Source organism: Lontra canadensis, unplaced genomic scaffold, assembly GCF_010015895.1.
Source record: "Lontra canadensis isolate GAN:19392208 unplaced genomic scaffold, GSC_riverotter_1.0 scaffold57, whole genome shotgun sequence".
Lineage (NCBI taxonomy): Eukaryota > Metazoa > Chordata > Mammalia > Carnivora > Mustelidae > Lontra > Lontra canadensis.
This window is the reverse complement of record NW_022631051.1, coordinates 454,220-477,539: the sequence shown is the minus strand read 5'-3', so window position 1 is coordinate 477,539 and position 23,320 is coordinate 454,220. Positions and strand designations below refer to the sequence as shown.

The following is a 23,320-nucleotide window of genomic DNA, read 5'->3' as shown; positions in this document are numbered from 1 at the left end:
TTTTAAAGATTTATTTATTTATTTATTTATTTGTCAGAGAGAGAGATCACAAGTAGGCAGAGAGGCAGGCAGAGAGAGGAAGGTAAGCAGGCTCCCTGCTGAGCAGAGAGCCAGATGCAGGGCTCGATCCCAGGACGCTGGGATGAGGACCTGAGCTGAAGGCAGATGCTTAACCAACTAAGCCACCCACGTGCCCCAGAGAATCTCTTTTAAAATAGTTTTTATTATTCTGGAGAAAAGAAATGTTCGCAAGAATTCTTCCGAAAAGCCAATGCATTTATCAGACTCGATAAGAGTTTCAGCCTTCTTAAAAGAAGGGTGAAAGAGAACCTGGAAAATGTGGAATTGAGTGAGAGGGGAAGAGCAGGGTAGCAGCAGATCTCCCTTTAGCTATGGAGAGAAAGACGGGAAATTTTACCTACTTCATACATTTGTGCTCAGAGATGCCTCTGCCTCAGAAAGCAAAGAAAAACATTTTCTTGGCCTCCCCTTACCCATTACCTCCCTTTCCCTTTGCTCGGACTAGCTAGCTCCACTCCAACTGCCTCCCACCTACCAAGGTCTCCCTTGGATTTTTTCTCTCGTCACCTGGCTACTGCCAAGGCCAATTCCCCAACAACTCCCCTCAAAGATTATCTGCTCAAGACTCAGCTCTCCTCATTGCTCCAAATTCACAAAGGGGCATCCTAGAGCCTTTTATCGGATGCCTCTGGATTCTATCTATTCTACAGAAGCAAGTTTCTATTCAAGAAACTAGAGACCCCCCAACTAGCACTTACCATGGTAACATTTGACCCACCAGTCCCAACTCTTTTACTCATTTATTCAAAACCACCAAAGCTATCAACTCTATGCAGCATATGAAGTACTTAGCACAAGTACTTCAAGTTTTGTTTGAGTCCCATCACTTTCAAACTCCACTTAGCTTTACCCTATCAATACTGGAAGAACTATTTCTTTTTCATGCAGCTATTTGTTGCCATGTTATTTTTATATCAAATATTATGAGTGTTTTGGGGTGGATGGGAGAGGAAGTATGCAATTTGATGACTAGAGGCCATTCCCTTTGGCTATACTAATTTTTACGGCATTTCCCCCCTCCTATATGCCTGAATTTGCAATTTCATGCAAATTTTACAAAATTATCCCCAGAACCCAACTCAACATTAGCCAAAGGCGAACTCAATTTATGCTGCTCCAGGAAGAATTGTGGTTTGGAAAATTTACTCAACTGGCTCCCAAAAAAGTAACAATCATTAGGACTACTGCTGTTGTTCCTACTACAACATCTGCAGAGCACTTTGCAATTTACACAGGGCTTTCACACCTGCTGCCTTTCATGTTTACTGTAACAACTATCTTATAGTTATGGTCCCATTCTACAGATTACTATAGAATGCTACAGAATGCACTCTACAGATTGTTATAAATGAAGCACAGAACACTTAAGTGCATTGCCTGAGATCACCGACCTACCAATTTACAGACCTGGAATTCCTAAGACTTTTACTTTATCCAGGCATTCTGTCATTTATAAATTCATACCTTTAAAATTTTTTTTTATTTTTGTTTTTTAAAGATTTCATTTATTTATTTGACAGAGAGACAGCGAGAGAGGGAACACAAGCGGGGGGGAGTGGAAGGAGGAGAAGCAGGCCTCCTGCCAAGCAGGGAGCCAGATGCGGGGCTTGACTGGAATCATGACCTGAGCCAAAGGGCAGCCACTTAACGACGGAGCCACCCAGGAGCCCTATAAATTCATACTTTTTAATATATTTTTAAAGATTTATTTATTTATTTGGCACAGAGAGAGAGAGGGAGAGAGAGCACAAGTAGGCAGAGAGGCAGGCAGAGAGAGAGTGAAGCCGGCTCCCCGCTGAGCCGATAGCCGGACACACAGCTCGATCCCAGGACCCTGAGATCATGACCTGAGCCTAAGGCAGAGGCTTAACCCACTGAGCCACCCAGGCGCCCCAAGTTCATACTTCTTATAAAAAAGGTTTACTTTAGGAGTGCCTGAGTGGCTCAGTGGGTTAAGCCTCTGCCTTAGGCTCAGGTCATGATCTCAGGGTCCTGGGATTGAGCCCCGTGTTCGGCTCTCTGGGAGCCTGCTTCCCCCTCTCCCTCTCTCTGCCTACTTGTGATCTCTCCTTCTCTCTCTGTCAAATTAATTAATTAACAAATTAATTAATTTTTTTAAAAAAGGTTTATTTTAGAGAGAGAGAGAGAAGAGTATTGGGTGGGGAGGGAGAGAGAGACTTACAAAGACTCGGCACTGAGCATGGAGACTGACATGGGGCTCTAATACCATGACCCTGAGCCCAAACCAAGAGTCAGCCACTTAACTGTCTGTACCACCCAAGCACCCCATAAATCCATACTTTCTAAGTGCCCTAGGCATAGGACCCCTTCAACCAACACTGTTCCTTTTACTCCTTTCTCTAGAATGCCAACCCTTTTTTTCCTGAGAGAGTTTAGGTTGGTTTTGTTTCTTTTTTTAGTTTTTTATTTACTAATTTGAGAAACAGAGAGCACGAGCAGGGGGAGAGGCAAAGGAAGAGGGAGAAGCACGCTCCCCACTGAGCAGGGAGCCCCATGCAGGGCTCAATTCCAGGACCCTGAGATCACAACCTGAGCCAAAGTCAGAGGCTCAACCAACTGAGCCAACCAGATGCCCCGGGTTGATTTTATATCCAAGACCACTTACAGGATAGAGTGCTACCCACACTTCACTTAAGCTCAAATTTTTTTTCTCAACAATCTTTTCTAATCTAATCTCTCTTTTGTTAGTAATAGCAAAATGGACTAAACAACAGACATTGAGGTTATCTTTGGCTTTGTTTATTTTGGCCTTGGAAAATAACTAAAAATGAAAATATGTCTGAGATGGTCAGTGTTTCAGAAGTACTGCTATGACTGAAACTATAAATTTAAAGGTCACATGAAGGAGCGCCTGGGTGGCTCAGTGGGTTAAGCCTCTGCCTTCCACTCAGGTCATGATCTCAGGGTCCTGGGATCAAGCCCCACATCGGGCTCTCTGCTAGGCAGGGAGCCTGCTTCCCCCCCTCTCTCTGCCTGTCTCTCTGCCTACTTGTGATCTCTCTCTCTGTACAATAAATAAATAAATAAATAAATAAATAAAATCTTTAAAAATAAATAAATAAAAATAAATAAAGGCCACATGAAATCCAAAGTTTGAGGGCATCCCTGGCAGGGGTACTGCTAGTGAATATACCGAATGACAGTTTTAGCCTGAGGTTCAGTTTTGTCTCATCACATATCACCCACCTGGCACTGGACAAAATAAATGAGAAGCGTGGCTGTCATGGAGATGGATGGCATAATCTGACTACCTTCACATGGAACTATCGCTTTGGAGTGTCACAGGCCCTTTGCATAGGATGCACCTGGCTCAGTAGCTGCTAAGAGAAAAGGAAGGGATTTCTCTTGTGAAATTGTTGACATTATTGTTGCTGTTAATGTATACTACTTATTGAGGACTTACTATGTGTCAGGGAATGTGCTGAGCATTTCTCATGTATTACTTCATTTTATCCTTCCAACAACCTTCTCAGGAAGGTATTCTAATCCTCATTTTACACAATAAGAAACTGATATTCAAAGAAAGTAAACAACCTTCCCTAGGTGACACACTTTTAAACCAAGGTCTGCCTCTAAAACTTACATTTTGAAACATCATGCAAAATTGTCTCTCAGGTACAGAAAGCAGAGAAGTGGTTGTTTAATAGATTTCTAGTAATTGAAGTGGATAATTTGGGGTGTGGTATTCTACCTTATTACTATAGTGAACTAAGGAAATCTAGTTGACAGGCCTTAAACAGAGCTTGGGTAGGGTCTGCAACTTTAAATTTTCAAGTATTTGAACTTAGAGTAAGCAGGTCCCATTCATATCCTGCCCTCCTACCCTCATCATCATCTCAGGGTCCTGGGCCTCACTTTGGGCTCCCTGCTCAGCTAGAAGTCTGCTTCTCCCACTCCCACTGCCTCTCCCCTGCTTGTGCTATCTCTCTCAAATGAATAAATAAAATCTTTTAAAAAAGAAAAAAAGAATCATTTAATCCAACAAGTAAACAGTAGTAAACAATGATCTGCCTGATCACTAACTTTCCTAGTTCTCATACAAGAGCATTGGGGAAGTGCTGTAACAAGCAAAGTCTGATGAGTTTTTTGTTTTGTTTTGAGAGTATGCGAGAGCACAGGGAGGGTGGGGTGGGGGGCAGAGGGAGAGAGAGAGTCCTAAGCAGGCTCTGCACCCAGCACAGAGCCCAATGCAGGGCTCAATCTCATGACCCTGAGCTCATGACCTGAGCTGAAATCAAGAGTCAGATGCTTAACCAACTGAACCACTCATGCACCCCTGTGGTGAGTTTTACGATAAAGATATGTAGGAGCTACTAATGCAACACAAATGAAGTGAATCTTGATGAATGAACAGGAGTGTTCATGCAAGCACGACACTTAGCATATATAAATTCATCTGCATAAGCCCAAGCCTAATAAATAAATAAGCAAATAAAATTTTATAAATAAAATCAAAGTGACTTAGATGGGAAAGGCATTCGTTTTCTCAAATAATAGCAAATCTAGAGGTAAGGCAGCCACTGAATATATCCAAACCAGCTTCCTACCAGATTTCCACCTGTCATCCTCCGTACGGGTTTGTATGGAGACCCTGCCACAGGGTCCCCAGATGGCAGCCACACTTCAGGGTATCTCTTGCTGATGACAATGTCCAGAGGAACAAAAACAATGTCCTTGCCTTGTGCTGCTTTGACTAGAGAGGCAAAGCTTCCCAGAATCATTACGATCACACTTCGGTTCAATGAAGATTCAGACTCCATATCTAGGGGAGGGACTGACTTCCCAAAAAGTCATGGCTGCTTGGAAAAGTTAACAGCACTGAGGTCCTGTTGGCAAGGAGAGTGGTGATGAGAGAGCAAACAGCAATGTGTCTCACAGGCAATTAGACATGTAAGAAGATGGCATTCTGGAAACGATAAGATGTTAGGTGTGAAAACATCAGTCCTATGCCAGTGTTCAGTGTTTATGGGTCAATGTTCCTTAAGCTCTTAAAGACAGTGAAATAGCAAACAATATTAAGAGGCTTTCATTATTATTTTTTTTTAATGTGGGATTCATATAAAATTTACCTCAAAACCGGGGCACCTGGGTGGTTCATTCGGTTAAGGAGATGCCTTCAGCTCAGGTCATAAATCCTGGGATTGAGCCCCTCATTGGGGCTCCTTGCTCAGCAAGGAGTCTGCTTCTCCCTCTCCTTTGAGAAGCCCAAAGAATAAAGTTAAAATTATCCATAAGCACACGTCACGTGGCTCTAACTGCTTGATGTCAGAGTACATAGTAGTTTTGTGCAGAATCACAGCAGTGACTTAGAGTGCACGTTCACGTCAATTTCTTCTTATCCTAAGTTTCTGTCCTATTTTCTGCCGAACAAAAGCAAGCTACTGCTGGTCAGTTTAAGGAAAAAAGCATCACACTGGCTTCCAAAGTACAGAATTTAAAGTTGCTGTTTATCTTTTTTTTTTTTTTCCCCTAAAAAGGTGAATTTCTGTAGCCCTTCCACTTAATGGAGCAGGTTCTCTAAACCCAGACTCCATAACATAAGTAAGTTTAAGGCACCCGGAGAAAAAACAGGGACTTCTTTTAGTGTGGTTCTGGCACGGGATTTTGGGGGCGGAGTTCCAAGAACTGGGGCCACGTCTCTTCCCAGCAAGATGCAGAGTGGTGGCAGGGCCCCAGCACTAAGGAAGGGATAAGGATGTGCTTGCTGGGAACTTCAGGAAGGTTGCGTCTGTCCCATGGGCTTTCGTGGAATGACCACTATCAGGGATCGTCGGCACGTGCAGATTTCTTTATTTTTTCATTTCCAATATAAAAAGGAAAGCTTAACATCTCTCCATATAATGGCAAACAACAGCAAGACTATTCCTTTAAATGTCTGGACCTGCCTGGGCAGGAATCCATTAGGAAGGCTGTTTTATTTTCTAAGTCCCTTTAACATTCCCGGGAACTTGCTGGTTTTAATAATGAAGAGTAGAAGCAGTCAGGATGCAGAGTTCCAAGGCCCTTCTGAAAAGTGAGCAGGAGCCCAGTTACTCAGACTCTCCAAAGCCCTAGACTTCACTGAGACTCTCCTGTGGGCAGACCTGTCGGTTGGAGAGTGACAGCTTCTGTTTAGCGTCTTCAACCCTTGCTCTAAGTGTATCCAGCAGTGAAGCGGGATCCTGAAGCAGGCATCAGGCAGGCCCAGTGAGATAAATCAGAAAAGTATTTCTCGGAATATCGTGGCAAACAGAATCCGTTTTTACCTGTTGCCCAGAATGTACAGAGATCCGGATGCAAACACAAACTGAATCAAGTCTCACGAAACAGTACTTTTTCCTTTGTCTGATGCAATCTCACATTTTCCAATCTACTTCATTTTTTAAGTGGTGAAACTGCATGACCCACCTCAATTGGTTTCATGACCCCTGAATAAGTCACAACTGGTGGTTAGAGAAACCGTGAGTTAGGAAGTAGCTGTGATCCTCAGGAGGGGAGTATTGTAATGGCATCTAGGAAAGCAGAAAGCTGGCTTGCAGGAGGTAGAAGGATTCCAGACGGATTTAAGAGGGGAGCGGACTCAAAGGAATTAGAGATAATGCCCAGTGTGGGCTTGAGCTCTGGGTAGATAAAGGGATCATTTGCAGAGATAGGTAAGGTTAACTGCAAGACGTATTACAAGGGTCAAGATAAGGAGCAGAAGAAGAAGGCCCCCTTTTGGGGGTAAACACAAATGTATCCCTGAATTTGAAGCATAGCGAAGAACAACTATCTAAGGACATTACATAACTCCAGAGAGTGTTCAACTTTTACTAAAAGAGGGAGCAAAAACAAGGCGATGGAAAAAAAGAAATCATTAACAGGGAGGAGTGGGCTCCGAGCCTGGAAATTCTACTTGGAAAGGACAGTCCAGCTCTAATTCCCAGGGCAACAGCCCAGATCAAAGACTCACCTGGTGCTCTGCTATTGGTGCTAACAGGGCTTTTGTAGGGCTGAGAATAGGGTAAGTATAGCCTATGGCATTTCATTTAGCAAACCCGTTGGCAGGAGTTCACTTCTTATACACACAAAGTTGGCGTTGAATTTAGAATTCCCCATCCCCACTTCAGAAACTTAACAGGCATTTCTTAGGCACTTCTTACAAAAATGGAAATCCATTAACTTTATTCTTTATGCACGCTCTCTGACAGCATCGGGTCAAAGGGACTTTTTTCCTTCCTCTTTTCAGAGCTTCCACAGTGGCAATCTTTCTCCTTCTAAATCTTTTCTTTTACAAAACAATAGGGAGTGGTGGTAGCCTGTGGCTAGTTGAAGATTTCGAACAATAGGTGTTTCTGAGCCGGGTTTATTGAAATGGTCTTGTCTGTGTCCTGGGGGAGATTGTAAATGAGATGTCAACAGGAGCTCTTTTGTGCAGATGGCATTCAGCCTGAAAGAGAGGAATTTCCTTACTGTGCTAGTATTTAAAGTAGATTTGTTGCTGCTTTTGCTAAAACTTTTTATCCAACTGCCTGAGCTAACAGCACTGAATGAGTCACTCGGTGTGATTGTGACTTCCTTCCCTCCTTAGCAAAGCACTGACTCAGTCATTTACATTTAGAAAGGAAGACTCCTAAGAAGATTTCTTGGATTTTCATCAGCTTGAGCCTCTTTTCTAGACCGTCACGTGGACCCGAGCTGTCAGCAATCCTGTTACCCCCAGGAGAGGGCAGCCTGGCCAGGCTGTTTTTTCTCACTCCCAGGAAAACTCCTGGCTGTTTTGCTTGCTTTTTAAAATCCAAAGAGGGCGACAGTTTCCTGCCTTAAGCCTTTTCCTTTTGCCCTCTTTTTTTTGAGGGGGGGGGGTAAATGACAGGCAATTTCAGTTTACTATAATTACCACCAAGGTTTGACTAACTCCACTATCTCCTTAGGAGATAAGGCAACTGTTTTATTACCTCTCAGCCAGGTGCCTAAGGGTGACAAGAGTTGCCTTTATCTGGAGACCTGACAAGGTATCAGCAACTGCAAACCGGCTGAATCTTTGAGCAGCGGCTATCCAAATGCTTCCCTTCTCTGTGATCCATTTCCCTGTCTTTATTGGTAGTTACTTTCGATCCGAACACTGGTGCTGGTTTCCTCTAGTTTTTCCGCATTCCTGCACCTTGCCAGCTCTGCAGTTGTACTGCTAGTCAATTACAACCGGTGTAAATTACAAACCCCCAGCCCCAAGCACATAACACACAGACTGTATTAACATCTTCCGCTTGGTAGGTTTGCTGTGGTCTAGTTGCCTCTTCAAAGAACTGAGACTCGGCTAAATCTTCCACCTATGATCAGAAATCGAGAAACCAAGTCATTCTGCCTTTACTTTCTCGGGTTCTTTTTGAAAAGGAGAACGTTACCTACATCAGCCGGTGGTGGAGTGCTTTAGATCCTGAAATTTTCTAGGGCTTCATCTATATCTATCTGTTCACTAACATATCTAACTGCCCCTCGGTTTATTCTTTTACTCAAGCTCTTAAATGGATTATCTCCTCTCTCCGGGGTTGGAAATGCAGTGTAAAATGTGCGTTTTGAAAATGATTTTGGGAGCGCCTGGGCGGCTCAGGGTTAAGCAGCTGCCTTCAGCTCAGGTCATGATCCCAGGGTCCTTGGATGGAGTCCCCGTGTCAGCTACCTGCTCAGCAGAGAATTTGCTTCTGCCTCTCCCTCTGCCCTGCTTGTGTTCTCTAATAAATAAGTAAAATTTAAAAAAAATTTTTTTTTTTTAAACTGTGTATACTAGGTAGGGCTCCAGGGAGTCAAGAGTGCTTTTGCAGAGAAACTTTTAGGGGAGTGTCCTAAGCTGCCTGTACTTAGCATGGCACCCAGCCTGGACCTCGCACAGAGCCACCCTCCTGTGAGTACAAATTATGGTGGGTCAAGGAGAAGAATGTTGGTTTTATTTATTCTATGGGGAAGTAATTATAGCCTGAGAGCAGGGGGTCATAATGAGAATGATGGAAAAGATGAATGAAGACACATCCACACAACCTCGCAAATATGAGGTGTTTCTCAAGAACACGTAAGACTATCCCACTCTGTAGTTTATGTACACATCATTCCACCTTGTGGGGAAAGGTTACTTAAAAGCCCCCCTACGAACACCCCAATTACCATTTTCACAAAAACCAGAACAAGATGTTTCTGAATACAGTGTGTGAAACCAATGAACACCCAGAACTCCAACACAAAGAGAGACGTCAGGAGTAGCATCAAACCTGACCTTGGATTTCTCTCCTCCTTAAACATATGGAAACCTTGCCCACCTACAACATAAGAGTCTGCCACCACCCCTCACCAGCCATCCCCCCCCCCAATCCTCTCTGTAGGCTTGGATAGGACACAACTCAGGGCAGTGCCGTACAGGCCTCTGAAGGAGAAAGTCCTATGGCTCCAAGGCTTCCAAAGGGGCAGGGAAACATCATTCCTTCATCTGCAATTCTGAAAGCCATTGGCCAAAACCTGACCTTGGAACTGCCGGCAGTGCGCTGTGCTACCTCTTTCTGCATACAAACAGGTTAGAGTACGTCATCAAGAGGCGCTGCCCTAGACCCCCAGGGAATGTCAGGTATATTAGCTTTCTACAATCCCCAAAAGTTCTGAATTCCAAAGACATCCAACCAAGAGAGTCAGATAAGGGCTTTTAAAATTCAGCTAAGGTTCTTATAAGAGTTCAAAGTATAATCTTAATGACAAAAGGCAACTCTTTCAAATCTAAATGGAGGTTTGGAGGGGAAGAAGTCAAGGCTCCAGTCAGACCCCGCCCTGGAGAACCTGGGCAGCCCACTGCTCCAACCCCCTCTCACTTGTGGAATTCGGATTCCAGAACAGTGCCTGGCTCTCTTGAACACAGTAAAGGTGGACATTGGTGGGGGCAGGTAGAGTAAATTGATACCATTCTAGTGCGGGCCTCTTCAGTTTCCTAATTATTTTTATTACATTTTTGCCAAATGACAAAAACCCAACTGTAAAATAGAATTTATAATGCATTCTTTAAGGGGCCCTTTCCCTACCAACTGTAAACACTGACTGGTGGACCGAAGTCCTGTCTGGAGCTTGGTATGGACAGAGGCCTGGGGACACATGGACAGGTCCTTCTCTAGATCTGTGTCCTCATCTGTCAAGGACACAGATGGATAAGGAGGTGTCATTTTAAGCGCTGATTCAGTTATCTGAGACTCAGTAGTGGGCTGGTCTCCTTCCTGGGCTGAGTGGGCTAACAGAAACTGTGTTCTACAGATTAACCCAGTCAGTTTTCCTGTTTTTCCTTTGAAAAGGGGGGTTTCAGAGAGGAAAAAGGAATGGAGTGGGATGAATAATTAACTGCCTAACTACACACACCAGGGCGTCCTGTGGCCTCCCACATGCCCTGCTCTCCAGACCCGGATAATTATTCCTCATCATGCTGAAACCAACAGGAAGGAATGGTGGATGCATTTTCTTTCTTCTTCACTTTCCCACACATCCTGTTTTCCCGGGTTGGAGGGATTTGAGCTTGCCTTGTGCGAAGCTTCTGCTTCAGGCCAAGCCCTCCCTGCAGACCCTCGGTCCATAAGGGCGGCAGAAGCAGGCAGCTTTCCTAGAGCTGCCCTCTCTCCAAAACCCAGAAGAGTCTCCTACCAACACATCCAGCTGGAAGTTTCAGTTAGGACTTACCCTGACTGGACTCGTGACATACGCTGGTTTGCTACACAGCCAACTCGCTTTCTCAAGCAGGACAAGCTGGCAATCTGTGCCTAATAACCCCGCTCCCATCGACCCGGGGTTAGGTAGGCTTGAGTTCTACTTTGTTTACCAGACACCAAATAACCTGGCAGAAGAGTCCTGTTTGGTTGTGTGGCTCCATTCCAGATTTTTCCCTGTGTTCCAGGCTCCAGGTCCCATTGTGCAGGTGCCACTAATTTCCATGAAGTAAGACCAAGAGGTAAAGAAAGTTCTTGGCTCTCAGATACCCATCTTGTGCAAGCAGAGAATAGCAGAATAGTAAGAGGGCAAAGAAAGGCAGATGCACGGGAAATGGGCAGTTAGCATCACAGGCCCCTCACTCGGCCATTTGCCCAGGGCCCATGGGTAAAGCCAAACAGAAGATGGAGGAAGTTAGATGAATAATCCATAGGACCAACCAGTCAGGTGATACTAGTGTGTGCTTTTGCATACTAGTTCGTGGCGAAAGCTGGCCAATCACAATTGCACTCGGCCAGCCCTTGGCCAATGCCAAACAGAAGTGGGCACTGGTGATAGGAGATTTGATTGTAATATCCAATGTCACAGAGAATGGCTTTGTTGAGTATTCATTTCACTTCTACCCTGGTGACTCCCTTTCCAGATTAGTGGTCCTTTTTTCTTTTTCTCCAGTAAATGTCTTCTCATCCCTGTTCATTCCTTCATTGTAACAAGTATTTTACTAGGGGAACCCTCCTACACTGTTGGGAATGCAAGCTGGTGCAGCCACTCTAGAAAACAGTATGGAGGTTCCTCAGAAAGTCGAAAATAGAGCTATGACCCAGCACTTGCACTACTGGGTATTTACCCCAAAGATACAAATGTAGTGATTCGAAGGGACACATGCACCCCAATGTTTATAACAGCAATGTCCACAATAACCAAACTAGAGAAAGAGCCCAGATATCCATCAACAGATGAATGGATAAAGAAGATGTGATATATATATATATATATATATATATATATATATATCTATCTCCATCAAAAAACCTGAAATCTTGCCATTTGCAACGAGGTGGTTGAACTACAGGGTATTATTCTAAGCGAAATAAGTCAATCAAAGAAAGACAATTATCGTACGATCTCACTGATATGAGGAATTTGATAAAGAGAGAGGATCATAGGGGAAGGGGGGTGAAAAATGCAACAAGACAAAACCAGAGAGGGAGACAAACCACAAGAGACTCTTAACCTCAGGAAACAAACTGAACTTTGCTGGAGTGGAGGGGCAGTGAGAGGGATGAGATGGCTGGGTGATGGACATTGGGGAGGGTATGTGCTATGGTGAGCTCTGCCAATTGTGTAAGACTGGTGAATCACAAGTCTGTACCCCTGAAACAAGTAATACATTATATATTAATTAAAAAAAAAAAAAAACTTTACTGTGGTAGTCCCATGTGCCATGCCCATTCCAGGCACTGCGGTCATCGTGAACAGAACGGACCACAATGCCTGACCTACTGGTTCCTACATCCTTAACTAAATTCCTCTCTCAGAATTCCTAGTCAGGAAAAAAAAAAAAAAAAAAATCACCTACAGAGAACTATAGGAAAATATCGCTGTGAAGTGACATCTGACAAGAAATGAAAGCTAGCTGATGAGAAGCTTAGAAGAAAAATTTCCTTCCCCGCTCCTGGCACCATCCTTACCCCAGGCCCACAGGCATGATGTCCTTTGGCAAGCCCCAGTCTGCACTAACCTGAGGAGTTGGTAGACCAACTGCCCAAACAGGAAACCTTATATAATTTGGTAACCCTGACCTTGGGCCCCAAATCTTCCCCTCCTGTAAACAATCCATTCAATCCAGGAAAACCTGCAGACTGGCTGGGACAATTTTTGGAAAACACACACAATGTTACAAACATTGAAAAAAAAATCCCTAAGTCCTAGAGGAAGTGACATATCTGACTCAATGGTAGAAATCACTTCATAAAGTGATGGAACAAGTGGAAATTTAATCCTAACAGATGAAACAGCCAGGGCAGTCACTTCTGTACATGGATGACTCAACAGCACCTGCTGGAAAGACCGGGAAAATGAGCCGTGGAATCCTGATCACATTCCCTTCTGGAAGCAATAGCCCTGCCTTGCAAATTAGTAAGCCCAATGTTCTCAACATCCTGACTTCAATATTTGTGCCCAGTTCTTAAGAAGGCTATGACTCACCGTGGCTACTGGTCAAATGATTCTTACTCAGAGCCATGGGCTTTTAATCTTTAGTATTAAATGGTCTAGGCAAATACTAGCCAAATGTCTGTCTACTTTCAAGATGTTCCTTTGAAATGATTGATTTCAGGCAACAACTGGTTTTCCATACGGTAACCCTCAATTTCTAATAGTATTTAACTTGTTGCCAAGCTTCATTAAAAGTCCACATTAGAAGTTTCAGACCTCAGTCCCTGGACCTGGGCCTTCTAAAATGACTTTCCTCCAAACATCATTTGACTTCCTTTAATTTAGTTAATTAATGGAACTTTCTGAAGAGCACAGTTACTTTGATCTAAACCTCTTGCTTAGTTTCCAGTTAACATTTCCAGAGAAGGAGAAAGAACGGATGCCCTCGCAACCGGCTGGAGCTATCAGCAGCTCCCAACCATAGCCTTCCCTCCAAATCAGAGACCTCAGAAGGGGGAGTACCTGAGAGAAAGAAGACTAGTTAAAAATAGTGCCCTTGGCATTTCTGTGGGTGTTTGCCCCACACAGAGATAAAAGCCAAACTGGTACTGCAGGCCCTACTCTCTGGGAAGCTGGGCCCACAGTCTGGGAAATCTCAATAATACTTGCAGGTAGACTAACTGGAAGCCAGAAATATGAATTAGAGATGCTTCTGCCCCAGGGAAAGATTTCCGCATACAAGTTACATATACAAAATCACATAAAAATTAAAAATAGAAAATGCACGTCCCACCCAACAGGAATCCTCAGTTTCTTGGCTATTGCGCCTTGCTGCCATCCACCTAAACACGCGGCTACAGCAGTTCTTGCTTTTCAACTCGCCGTCATAATAAAATGTTACCCTAGCTGCTGTTAAAAAACAACAACAAAAAAACACAACCTCAACCCAGAGACCTTATGCTGCAGCGGGGGTAAAATTTTTGTTAAGGCGATACGTTTAAAAAAACTGGGGGGGGGGGCAAGACATTCTGAATCTTAACTAGCGCTCTTGATGGGTTTTTTTGGAAGACAAATCTAGCAAAGATGTCCAGCCCTTTTCCTAGCGTGACTTACCTCGAGCGGAGCCCCGGGTTTCAGGGTACCTCGGTGATATTCCGAGCTTAGCCACAAGGCGGCACTCGAGAGCAGGGCTGCCAGGAGGCAGTGCCTTTTTCTCAGCTTCTTGGCTGGGGGGGGTGGGGCGGGGTATGGAGGTGGTAGGGGGAAATGAAGCTGGCTTTAAAAAAGAAAATCCATTAGTTCTCTCAAATGATGCCACTTGCCAGTTTATAAAGCAAAGGTTGCCACGTTACCTGTTGCCAGGTTCCTGGGAGGGCTTGGGGAAAATGTGGGCGAGAAAGGTACAGCAGAAACCCTCCAGCTTGCTGCCTTTCAAGCTCTTTGGACGGGGCTGGCGCTGACATTTGGAGAGCAGCTGCTGTGGACTGCCTGAGCATTGTTTGGTTGTAGTTCTAACAGAGGAGTGGCTGCCTGTTACATCATTTCCAGGCATGAAGTGCCTGAGGCTTTTTTTTTCCTTCCTATTTTAATGACTAACTCTGACCCCTCCCTCCCTGGATTTTGGTACAGTGCAGGCACTGTGCGCCACAGCCTCACCTCAGGAAGACCAAGTTTTGTAGCAACTTGTTAAAACAACTTGGGTGCCTCTTAGAAAAGAAAAAAAAAAAAGTTGTGACTCTGAAACAAACCTTCCCATTCTTCCCGCGGAGAACAATGTTGTGTTTGATTAGCAGCGGAGCGCGGCTGCCCAGAGATCTGTCTCCCGCAAGAGCCGGGCTGCTATCAGATGAATAGATCTCCGAGCCAGACATGCCGAGGCTTGGGGCATTTGTCTGGCATTAGGAAGTGTCTGGAATACTAGTAACTACCAACTGGCAAGTCTTATGACTAAAGAGTTATTACACCACCCCTCCCTCTCTGTCCACATTCCCTGCCCTTCCCCTACACGCTCACACAAGCGTGCTTTTTTCTACTTCGACAGAGGAAAGGTTACCTAGTCTCTGTGGTTTCCGTGGAGGACGGCTTCAGTGGAAACCGTTCTCATGGCCACGTCCCCGGAGCCAACACTAAGCGGGCGAGCGGGCGAGAAGCCGGGTCCCTTTCCCAGGACCCCCGCGCCGTACCGCAAGGCCCTCCCTGCCGGCCCTCTCACCATGCGGCCGGCTCTGCATGGACCACTGACCGCCACACTTTGGGTGGCCTGGAGATACTCAGCTGTAAATATTCTGAAACAAGGGAGCAATTTTTCCATGTATATTTTGTTTTGTGGAGTTCCTCCCTTTTAAGTATTTTTATTTTCATTTTATTTTGAGAGAGAGAGTGCGCAATAGAGCATTTACGGGATGGGAAGGGCAGAGAGAGAGAGAGCATCTTAAGCAGGCTCCGTGCCCAGCCCCGAGCCCGACTTCTACAGTATTTTTATTTTTTTAAAGATTTTACTTATTTGACAGACCAAGATCACAAGTAGGCAGAAAGGCAGGTGGGGGGAAGCAGGCTCCAGGCTGAACGGAGAGCTCTCTGCTCGGCGGGGAGCACGACCCCAGCCTAAGGCAGAGGCTTCAATCCACCAAGCCACCCAGGCGACCCTCTGCAGTATTTTTAAAGATGCAGCTGGCGCACTGCTTTTTTGACCACTCCAATTTTTTTCATCATCCATACCCTTGACAGGTTCCGGCAGGGTGCAGACTACAGTGTTGGGGCCGTCTGGGGGCATTTTCTCATGGAAAGCATCATGCTTTACTGGGCAAGGTATTTAATCAAAGGTTTAATGGGTGGATGAATACAGTGGTTTGGGGGAAGGAAAAGAGCTGGAATTGAGGCCTCCAAGTTATGCAAACTCCATTACTTAGTAGCTGGGTAAGACAGAGATCAGTTATCTGCTCTGGGCCTCAGTCTTACCACCAAACAAGTGGGATAGCCAGAGCTTCCTCTGTCATAAGACCATGTCTATTAAATTCTTAGCACAGTGTGTTACAGAGTAAGGATTCACTCTCTGGTGATTCAGTTGATCTAATGGCACATGGAGAATCCAAATTAAAGGGGCACCTGACTGGCTCAGTTGGTGGAGGACACAACTCTTGATCCTCAGGGTCGTGAGTTTAAGCCTCATGTTGAGGGTAGCACTTTAAAAGAAAAAAAAGAGCCTGGACTAATGTTCCATCTTAATCCTCTTTGTTTTCACCTGGGTTTATGCTCTTACCCTATGAAGGACTCAAGCCAGGACGCTGGTTTATCTGGGACTTGGCGGGTGAGGAGTCCAGCCTGTGTAGCGAATCACCACGGGGAGCTCAACCTCTGGTTCACTGTCAGTTCAGCACTTCTCGGCCTACTTGATGCAAAGCAGTGGCAGCAAATTTCTCTTATTAGCAGCTTTGCCCTCATCTATGCCAAAATGCATTCCCAGGACACCCGAACACTGGTCATTGCTACCAAACATCTGTGTTGGTAATGCTCCCTCACCTCTTCTCTTGGCTTCCTTCTTCAGCTTTTTCACCTCACTCTCAATGGGTCTCTACTTCTCAAATTCTTTTCTACCTTTGATTAATATTCAGAAAACCGTGGGAGCACCAGTGTGAAAGAAATCTTGTCACCTACTTCAGGCTCCCATCCCATGGTGGTACAATTTTAACAACTTCCCAGCCAAAGGATGAGGGGGCCTGTGCTTACCACCTCTGCAGACCAAGAAGCTCACTCCACAGCAAAAGCCCCATATTCCTCCTTTGAACAACAACGAATTATTCTTAGAGCCTCTCTGAGCTCTCACCTTGGTGGTTTCCCGCGATGTCTTATACAGAACTAGTCCATGCCAACACAGAAGAGCTTTTGAAATCATTGGAAATTCTCCTGTCTTCCTTCACTTGCAAACTAAACATCCTCTCTCATTAATCCACTCCTCGTAAGATACGGTTTTTCTTTCCGTGGAGCACTCAGCAATGTCCCCTTAAAGAGAAAAGCCTGGAATAAAGCACACATCACAATCCCCCTGTTGTTCTAGATGTCACGCTTGTACCCAGACACACCCTCTTAGAAATAGGCAGTTTACCTGAGGCTAAAGCCACCAACTTGTATTTGTGCACTGGTCCCTTTAAATTTACATCCTTCCACATTTCTTTTTTTTTCTTTTGGCCCCTTCACATCCTTTTGCTTTCTAAACTAGCCTGTAGTTTCAAGTTACCTCCCTCATATGTTCTTAATCCCACAGGCACTACCTCTGCCTTGTCCGCTGGATTTGCAAATGTTTCCTGTTAGTGCTTCTCAAACTGTTTCTGGGGATGGGCTAGTTTGTTGTTTCATGTCCAGTCTGTTGCAGATCAATATTTTGGTAAAAATGCAATAAATTAAATCACTGGATAAAGGCAATTTTAAAAACAAGGCACCCAAAACCAAGACCCAGTCTTCTTTTTGTTAGATTCAATCAATGAAATGGTCTTTAGAATTGCTGTAAAAATTTCTAGAAGTTTACTCTCAATTTTCATGGCATATCTTACTATATGCTCATCAAATAGTTTGTGACTCGACACCTGTCTGTGGACCACCCTCTGACCAGTGCCATGCTATGCGCACAGGTGTGCTGGAAATGCTTCACAATTTGCTCTCTGAGGCAGGGGCACTATTTCCCAATTTCCATTGTGTTAACATTGACACCAAGGTCAGTTTCAAGCTATCATTGAAATGTCACTATACAGATACTGTGGAGGAGATTTGCACAATTATCTAGCAAGATGATAAGAACTAGTTCTAGCACCCCCACTGCTAACCCCATTTGATTTTTTCAAATCTTCTTTTGAGGGCTTGTTAAACTGTTGTTTAACAGACAGTGGGTTGAGGCAGGCCTTCTCTCTCCGGTGGTCTTCAGCTCAGTAAGTGCAGACCATCTGATACAACTCAGCAAATCCAAGACTGCTTTGACCATGACTTCCTTGTAGAAACCAGCCGCTACTAAAAGCAGATCAAATCACAGCTTGATCACAGCTTGCTTTATGGTTAATAGTGTCTGAGGATAACTTGTTTACATCAAAAAGATGTTGTTTGGCTACTATAAAACTCTACATATATATGTATATTTTGAAATTCTTTTGTTGTCCTTTTATGGTTTTGATCTGTAGTTCTCAAGGGCTTCTACTTGAAAGAGTTTCTAAAAAGTAACAAGGAAGTGCTAAGTAATTCCTCAATGTAGCTTTACCGTATATGACACATTAGCTTAACCCGTCAGAGGTTTTGGTTTTTTTTTTTTTTTTTTTAAGATTTTATTTATTTATTTATTTTAAAGAGAAAGCACCAGCACAATCAAGGGGAGAAGTAGAGGGAGAGGGGCAAGCAGACTCCACGCTGAGCTCAGTGGGTTGAGCATCCGACTGATGCCCCAGCCAGAACTAAGAAGATACAACACGTGGTTTGAGCCTACATCTGTTTTGTGGCCGCCTGGCACATGTGTGCTCTTGATCACAGAAGATAACCAGAGTGATAAGAAAGTCTAGATTTTTTTTTTTTCCAGAAAAACTTCACCACTACAGAAAAAAAATAATTCCTGGCACAGGCCTTCTGAGGTTTTCAACACTAGCATTATCTTTCCATGCAAATAGAGACAATATTGAATTCTGGGCTAGAAGCTGAAATAGGATAGGAATTTGTTCTTTTTTTTTTTTTTTTTGCTTCTTTTCTATCTTTTCCTCTTCCCCTTCCCCACCCTTCCCCCCACCCCTCCCCCCTCCTCTTCCTTCTTCCATCACTTAAAAGCCGGTCTCTGGTCTCTACACTCTGCAAAGGATCCTCTGAATGAAAGTGATGTCATCAAAATGTGTAACTCTGCTCTTGCTGACTCTTATAAATAGGAGTTCTTTTTCCAACTTTGAGCTGGGGTAGTAAATTATCAGGATCCAAATAAAGAAAAAACATCAGTTTAATTGAAATGAACAAAGAAATACACCAGGCAAAGGAAAGCAATAAAAATGGTTAAAGTACCATATCTTTTCATTTTTTAAGTTCCAACTGAATAAAAGGAGCACTTGTATTTTTTAATCACTGTTTTGAGAATGTTACTCTCAAAGAGAAGTATTTCACTGATGATATATAAGTCATTTACTTTCTCTTTCTGTCCTGACCAGGCAAGATTTATTTACTTGTGTTTCATCTCCTTGAACCTCATTCTACTGCATCCCTCTTGTCACTCAGACTCCAGTGGATTTTAAATTATTCCTGGTGCTGAATCATGAGAGTAGAATTAGGAGAAAAAAAAAATCTTAAGAGAGAAGAAAGAATTTAGCCTGCAAAACCAGGAAAGAGTGATGCTGGGAAAAATTGGGAATCTGGTTGTCTGAGTTTCTGGAGCAGGCTTGTATGTGAAAGAACTGGGGCATGAGAAGGAAGGGGGTTGTAGGAAGTATGAGTCGTCTCGGATCTCCTTTCTTCTCTGGCAGAGGGCATTCTTGAAGATTGGTATTCCTTTTAAATTTCTATCTGATAATTGATGGGTGGTGCTTCTTTGAGTGTAAGTCTGATAACTGTGGCAGAGTTGTGCCAAGCCCCACACTGCAGTGAAACTTCATAATGAAGTCCCTCAAATACAACATCAAAGCACATGATTCCTGTCTTCTGTTCAGCTTCCTTCTTCAAGGTGAGGCAGTCTCAGAATCTTACCTCCTTTGGGCACTGGAGCTGGGCCAGCCTATTGGGAAAGCTATGTCCCCTGGATTCTCCCTTTCCAATACAACCCTAATGGATTTCTAGCATTGCTGCTGTCTTGCTGGTCCCCATTGATCAAAGGACGCAGAGTTATCCCTAGTCATGCAGGAGGGGAGCTGACAACAGCCACCAGATGGCACCAAATTGCAGTTGGCCCCGGGGGAGTGCCCCCAAACCCCATCATTACGCTGGAAATAAGGTGACACCCTCCTTTCTATAGTCCCCACATCACACATCACATCATGACAAAATTTCTGCTGTAAATCACATCAGAAGAAATACTACTCTACCTGGCTGCACTGTGCACTTTGGATTTTCCACACGGAAAGAGGAAACAGGGTAACTAACAACAAGCTATAATCAAGCCCGAGGATCAGGCATTTCTTTGTTAGAATGTGGCGTTTCATTTCTTTGGAATACGAGGGGGGCCGAATGTCCTGAGCAAGCATTTTCAACAAAATAATGAGTTCACGGTGTTAACGACTTAAGAGAAGTAATAAAAATGATCTGGTTTCACTAGATTTGAAGAGGCTGATCCCATCCCACTTAGGGTCACTCCCTCTCGCATCCAGGCTGGTCTTCCAATGAATAACTGGGCCTCTTCCTGAGCAGGGCTATCCCTTCAAACCTTCCTGGGCAGTGGAAGGTAGCTCCTCAGTAGGTATGGTCCATAAAATGGAACTGAACTGGGGGAGGTGAAAAAGTCAGCGGGGCCATGTTGGCACTACTGTAGCCAGGGGGGGAAACCGAGCCCCAAGCCCCATCTGGCTCTGCTCCAGGCTCAGCCCCTTGCAGGCGGGCACTGTGAGCCTCCACTGGTTCCACTACCTCCGAGGCACCTTAGCTGAAAACTATAGACACTGGGCTGGGAGTTGCCGAGCTGTTCCAGTTAAAGGATGTATATGTGGTCCTTGCACTAAGTTAGGTGGAAGGTTTCCCCGGGTGAGCCTTGGGCAGTCATTCATCCTGGGTAACTGAGCGGTGTCTACATTTATATTGTTTACATTACCCCCTACCAGCGCATATATGTTCCATCAGGTAACCCTAGGAAACAGCAAAATATTTCTGCCCCTATCTCTTTTACAGTTAAGGAAATTACTCCAAATCACAAGCCAGTAGAACCATAGGACAGCATTAACAGGATTCTTCTGTTTATTGTTCCTTATAGGACACTTCTTTTGAGTGGCCTCAGGAAACATCCCAAATATTAAAGCAAGTATTTCATTTAGTGAGATGGCCCTGGTTGCAGCTCAAATGAGAGTTGGGATCCTGTGGTCAGAAGTAGCTGACATGGTGTAACAAGGACTGCCCACTGTGAGTGGGCAAGGTCTGGTTGGGGAGGAGGGGGAGGATGCGATGGAAACACAATAGTTTGAATCATTTTTTAAGAGGACTTAACAAAAGTCTTTAGAAAGCTGGTTCAGGAATTATTCTTTTCTGGCGGGGAATTCACTTGAAAACTGAATAATTCTTTTTGATCTGTATTTTGTACATCATGCTCCACAAATATAAAGTTGAAAACCAGTGCGTAAAGCTTTTTCATATAACCACAGTTATGATCAGGTAGTTGGAGAGAAAAGCAAAGGCTACTTCATCCAGAGCCTTGGGGAGGATTTTGACTAAACTGTACAGGTCCAGGAAGGACACCTTTCCGTACAGGCCGACGCCCTTGAGTTGATTAGGTTGGCTTGAAGGACAGCATTTTAGGGAGTAAGCTCATACAAGCCATCCCCCCCACCAGGCACCACAGACTTAGAAACCGGGAGACTACACTAGGATACTTTTGTGTAATGTCCTTCTTAGAGGACAATTTTGCTCAGAAATAACAACAAAAATTCAGAACACAAGCTTATATAGTGACCATCTATCCAGAGGAAGGAAGGAGGGAAGGAGGAAAGGACGGTAGAAGGTGGGAGAGGAAGAGGGCTGGAGGGAGTGGGGGAGACAAAGATAGGAAGAAAGAGAGGGAGGGAAAGGAGGGAGGGAGAAAGAAAGGAAAAAACTGAGTCCAGGAAGCTTGGAGGGCTCTGTGCCCCCAGGCCCACCCCAAGGGCACTTCCCACTGTGGTTAGGATTAAACCACACTTGCTCACAACCTCTTTGCTTTGTTTCCACCACTGCAATCTTCTCCAGAGTCACCTTGTTTAACATTAGCTATATTTTGTATTTTCCTGAGCAGGTCGAGACTACCCTGGGCTTATCTCCATGTATATACGTTCTCCCTCAGGGCGCACTATTGCCTGGGAAGATTTCTACAGATGGCTATCTTGTGTTGATTCATATTAACTTCCATTTCAGAAACGTCCATCTCAGAGGGTGGCGTTTTTCCAGTCTTTTTTCCCCTCAGTCTTGTGGGAGCATCACCTCAGAGGAGGCTCAACTATCTTCCCGAAGCAGGGATCTCACTTACTGTATCAGCGGACTTGTTTCCATGCTCAATGTCTTTGTGTGTTTCATGTGCCCTGATTTCCAGTGGTTGTTAGTTACAATACAGAAATTAAAACCCACACAGAAATCACAGTGTCTCTGTTTTCACTGTCTTCCAGTGTCATCTTGCATTACAACATATAAGAAGACACCACCTCCAGTCCCACCCAGAACTACCACGAAACCTTTCATTTCTATCACAGCCCAGAGTAGCACAGAGTCTGCCCAGGATGCCTACATGGATGGACAGGGCCAGCGAGGAGATATTATCAGCCAGTCTGGACTGAGCAACTCTACGGAGAGCCTGGACAGTATGAAGGCTCTGACAGCCGCCATCGAAGCTGCAAATGCCCAGATCCATGGCCCTGCGAGTCAACACATGAGCAACAACCCTGCCACAGTCACTACCACGACCACCATAGCCACTGTCACTACGGAGGACAGGAAGAAGGATCACTTTAAGAAAAACCGCTGTCTCTCTATTGGGATACAGGTAACAGCCTCCCTTTCTGTCCTTTGAAATAGGGACCCCAAAACTCAAGAAATAAAGCACTTTTATTTTTCCAGAAGATTTGCCATCTGGACATTTTGGATGATAGAGCCATGTGTGGGACCAGATTTTCAAACAATTGGCTCTGAAATTCCTACATTGTTGAACATGACTTAAAAAATTATGAAGATATTTTGTCTGTAGGCATTGTTAGAGGCTGTTATTTTTGTCCTCTAAATTGAATGTGTGACTCAAAGCATCAGGATAGCTAAACAAACATGAACACAATCACACACAAAGTGCACTCAATAGCTAATGCACATTTTTGATTCTCAAAAAAGGAGTGGACATCCAAGAATAACCTGGGTTACTGGGTTGTGTTATAGTGCGTTCAACACTATTGAGTAACCATCTGAGAACAAAAATGTGAATCACTTCTCATACACGTGGGAGTGAGGGAGAGCAAGACCAAAGTGACTAGTAGTGTAGAAAGCAATCACTCACATCGCAGCTTCATGAGCAAAGAATGTGCAGTAGTTTCAGCATAATTGTTGGTTATTTAATCATGCATTTCAAAAAGTGGTAGATAATTCAGCGGGCTTCTCAGTTCAGCCCAGTGTTTTCTGCTGCTCAAAGATAAGATCAAACTGATTCTTGTTTTTCACATCTGTTCAGCTTGGCTTCCCTGCTAGAAATTTCCTTCTCTCAATGGAGAAG

At 44.3% G+C, this 23,320-nt stretch overlaps 1 protein-coding gene across 10 annotated transcripts in view; it reads left to right on the top strand.

Moving 5' to 3' along the window:
- The window catches only part of DLGAP1 (DLG associated protein 1), an 866,766-nt gene that overhangs the window by 779,578 nt on the left and 63,868 nt on the right, over nt 1–23,320 (top strand). For 8 of the 10 annotated variants that reach the window (XM_032875682.1, XM_032875681.1, XM_032875684.1 and 5 more), the window contains one exon: nt 22,233–22,606. In XM_032875682.1, coding sequence (XP_032731573.1) covers nt 22,233–22,606 — 374 coding nt within the window. The remainder of the gene's footprint in view (nt 1–22,232; nt 22,607–23,320) is intronic. The other 2 variants (XM_032875683.1, XM_032875690.1) reach the window with 1 other exon arrangement.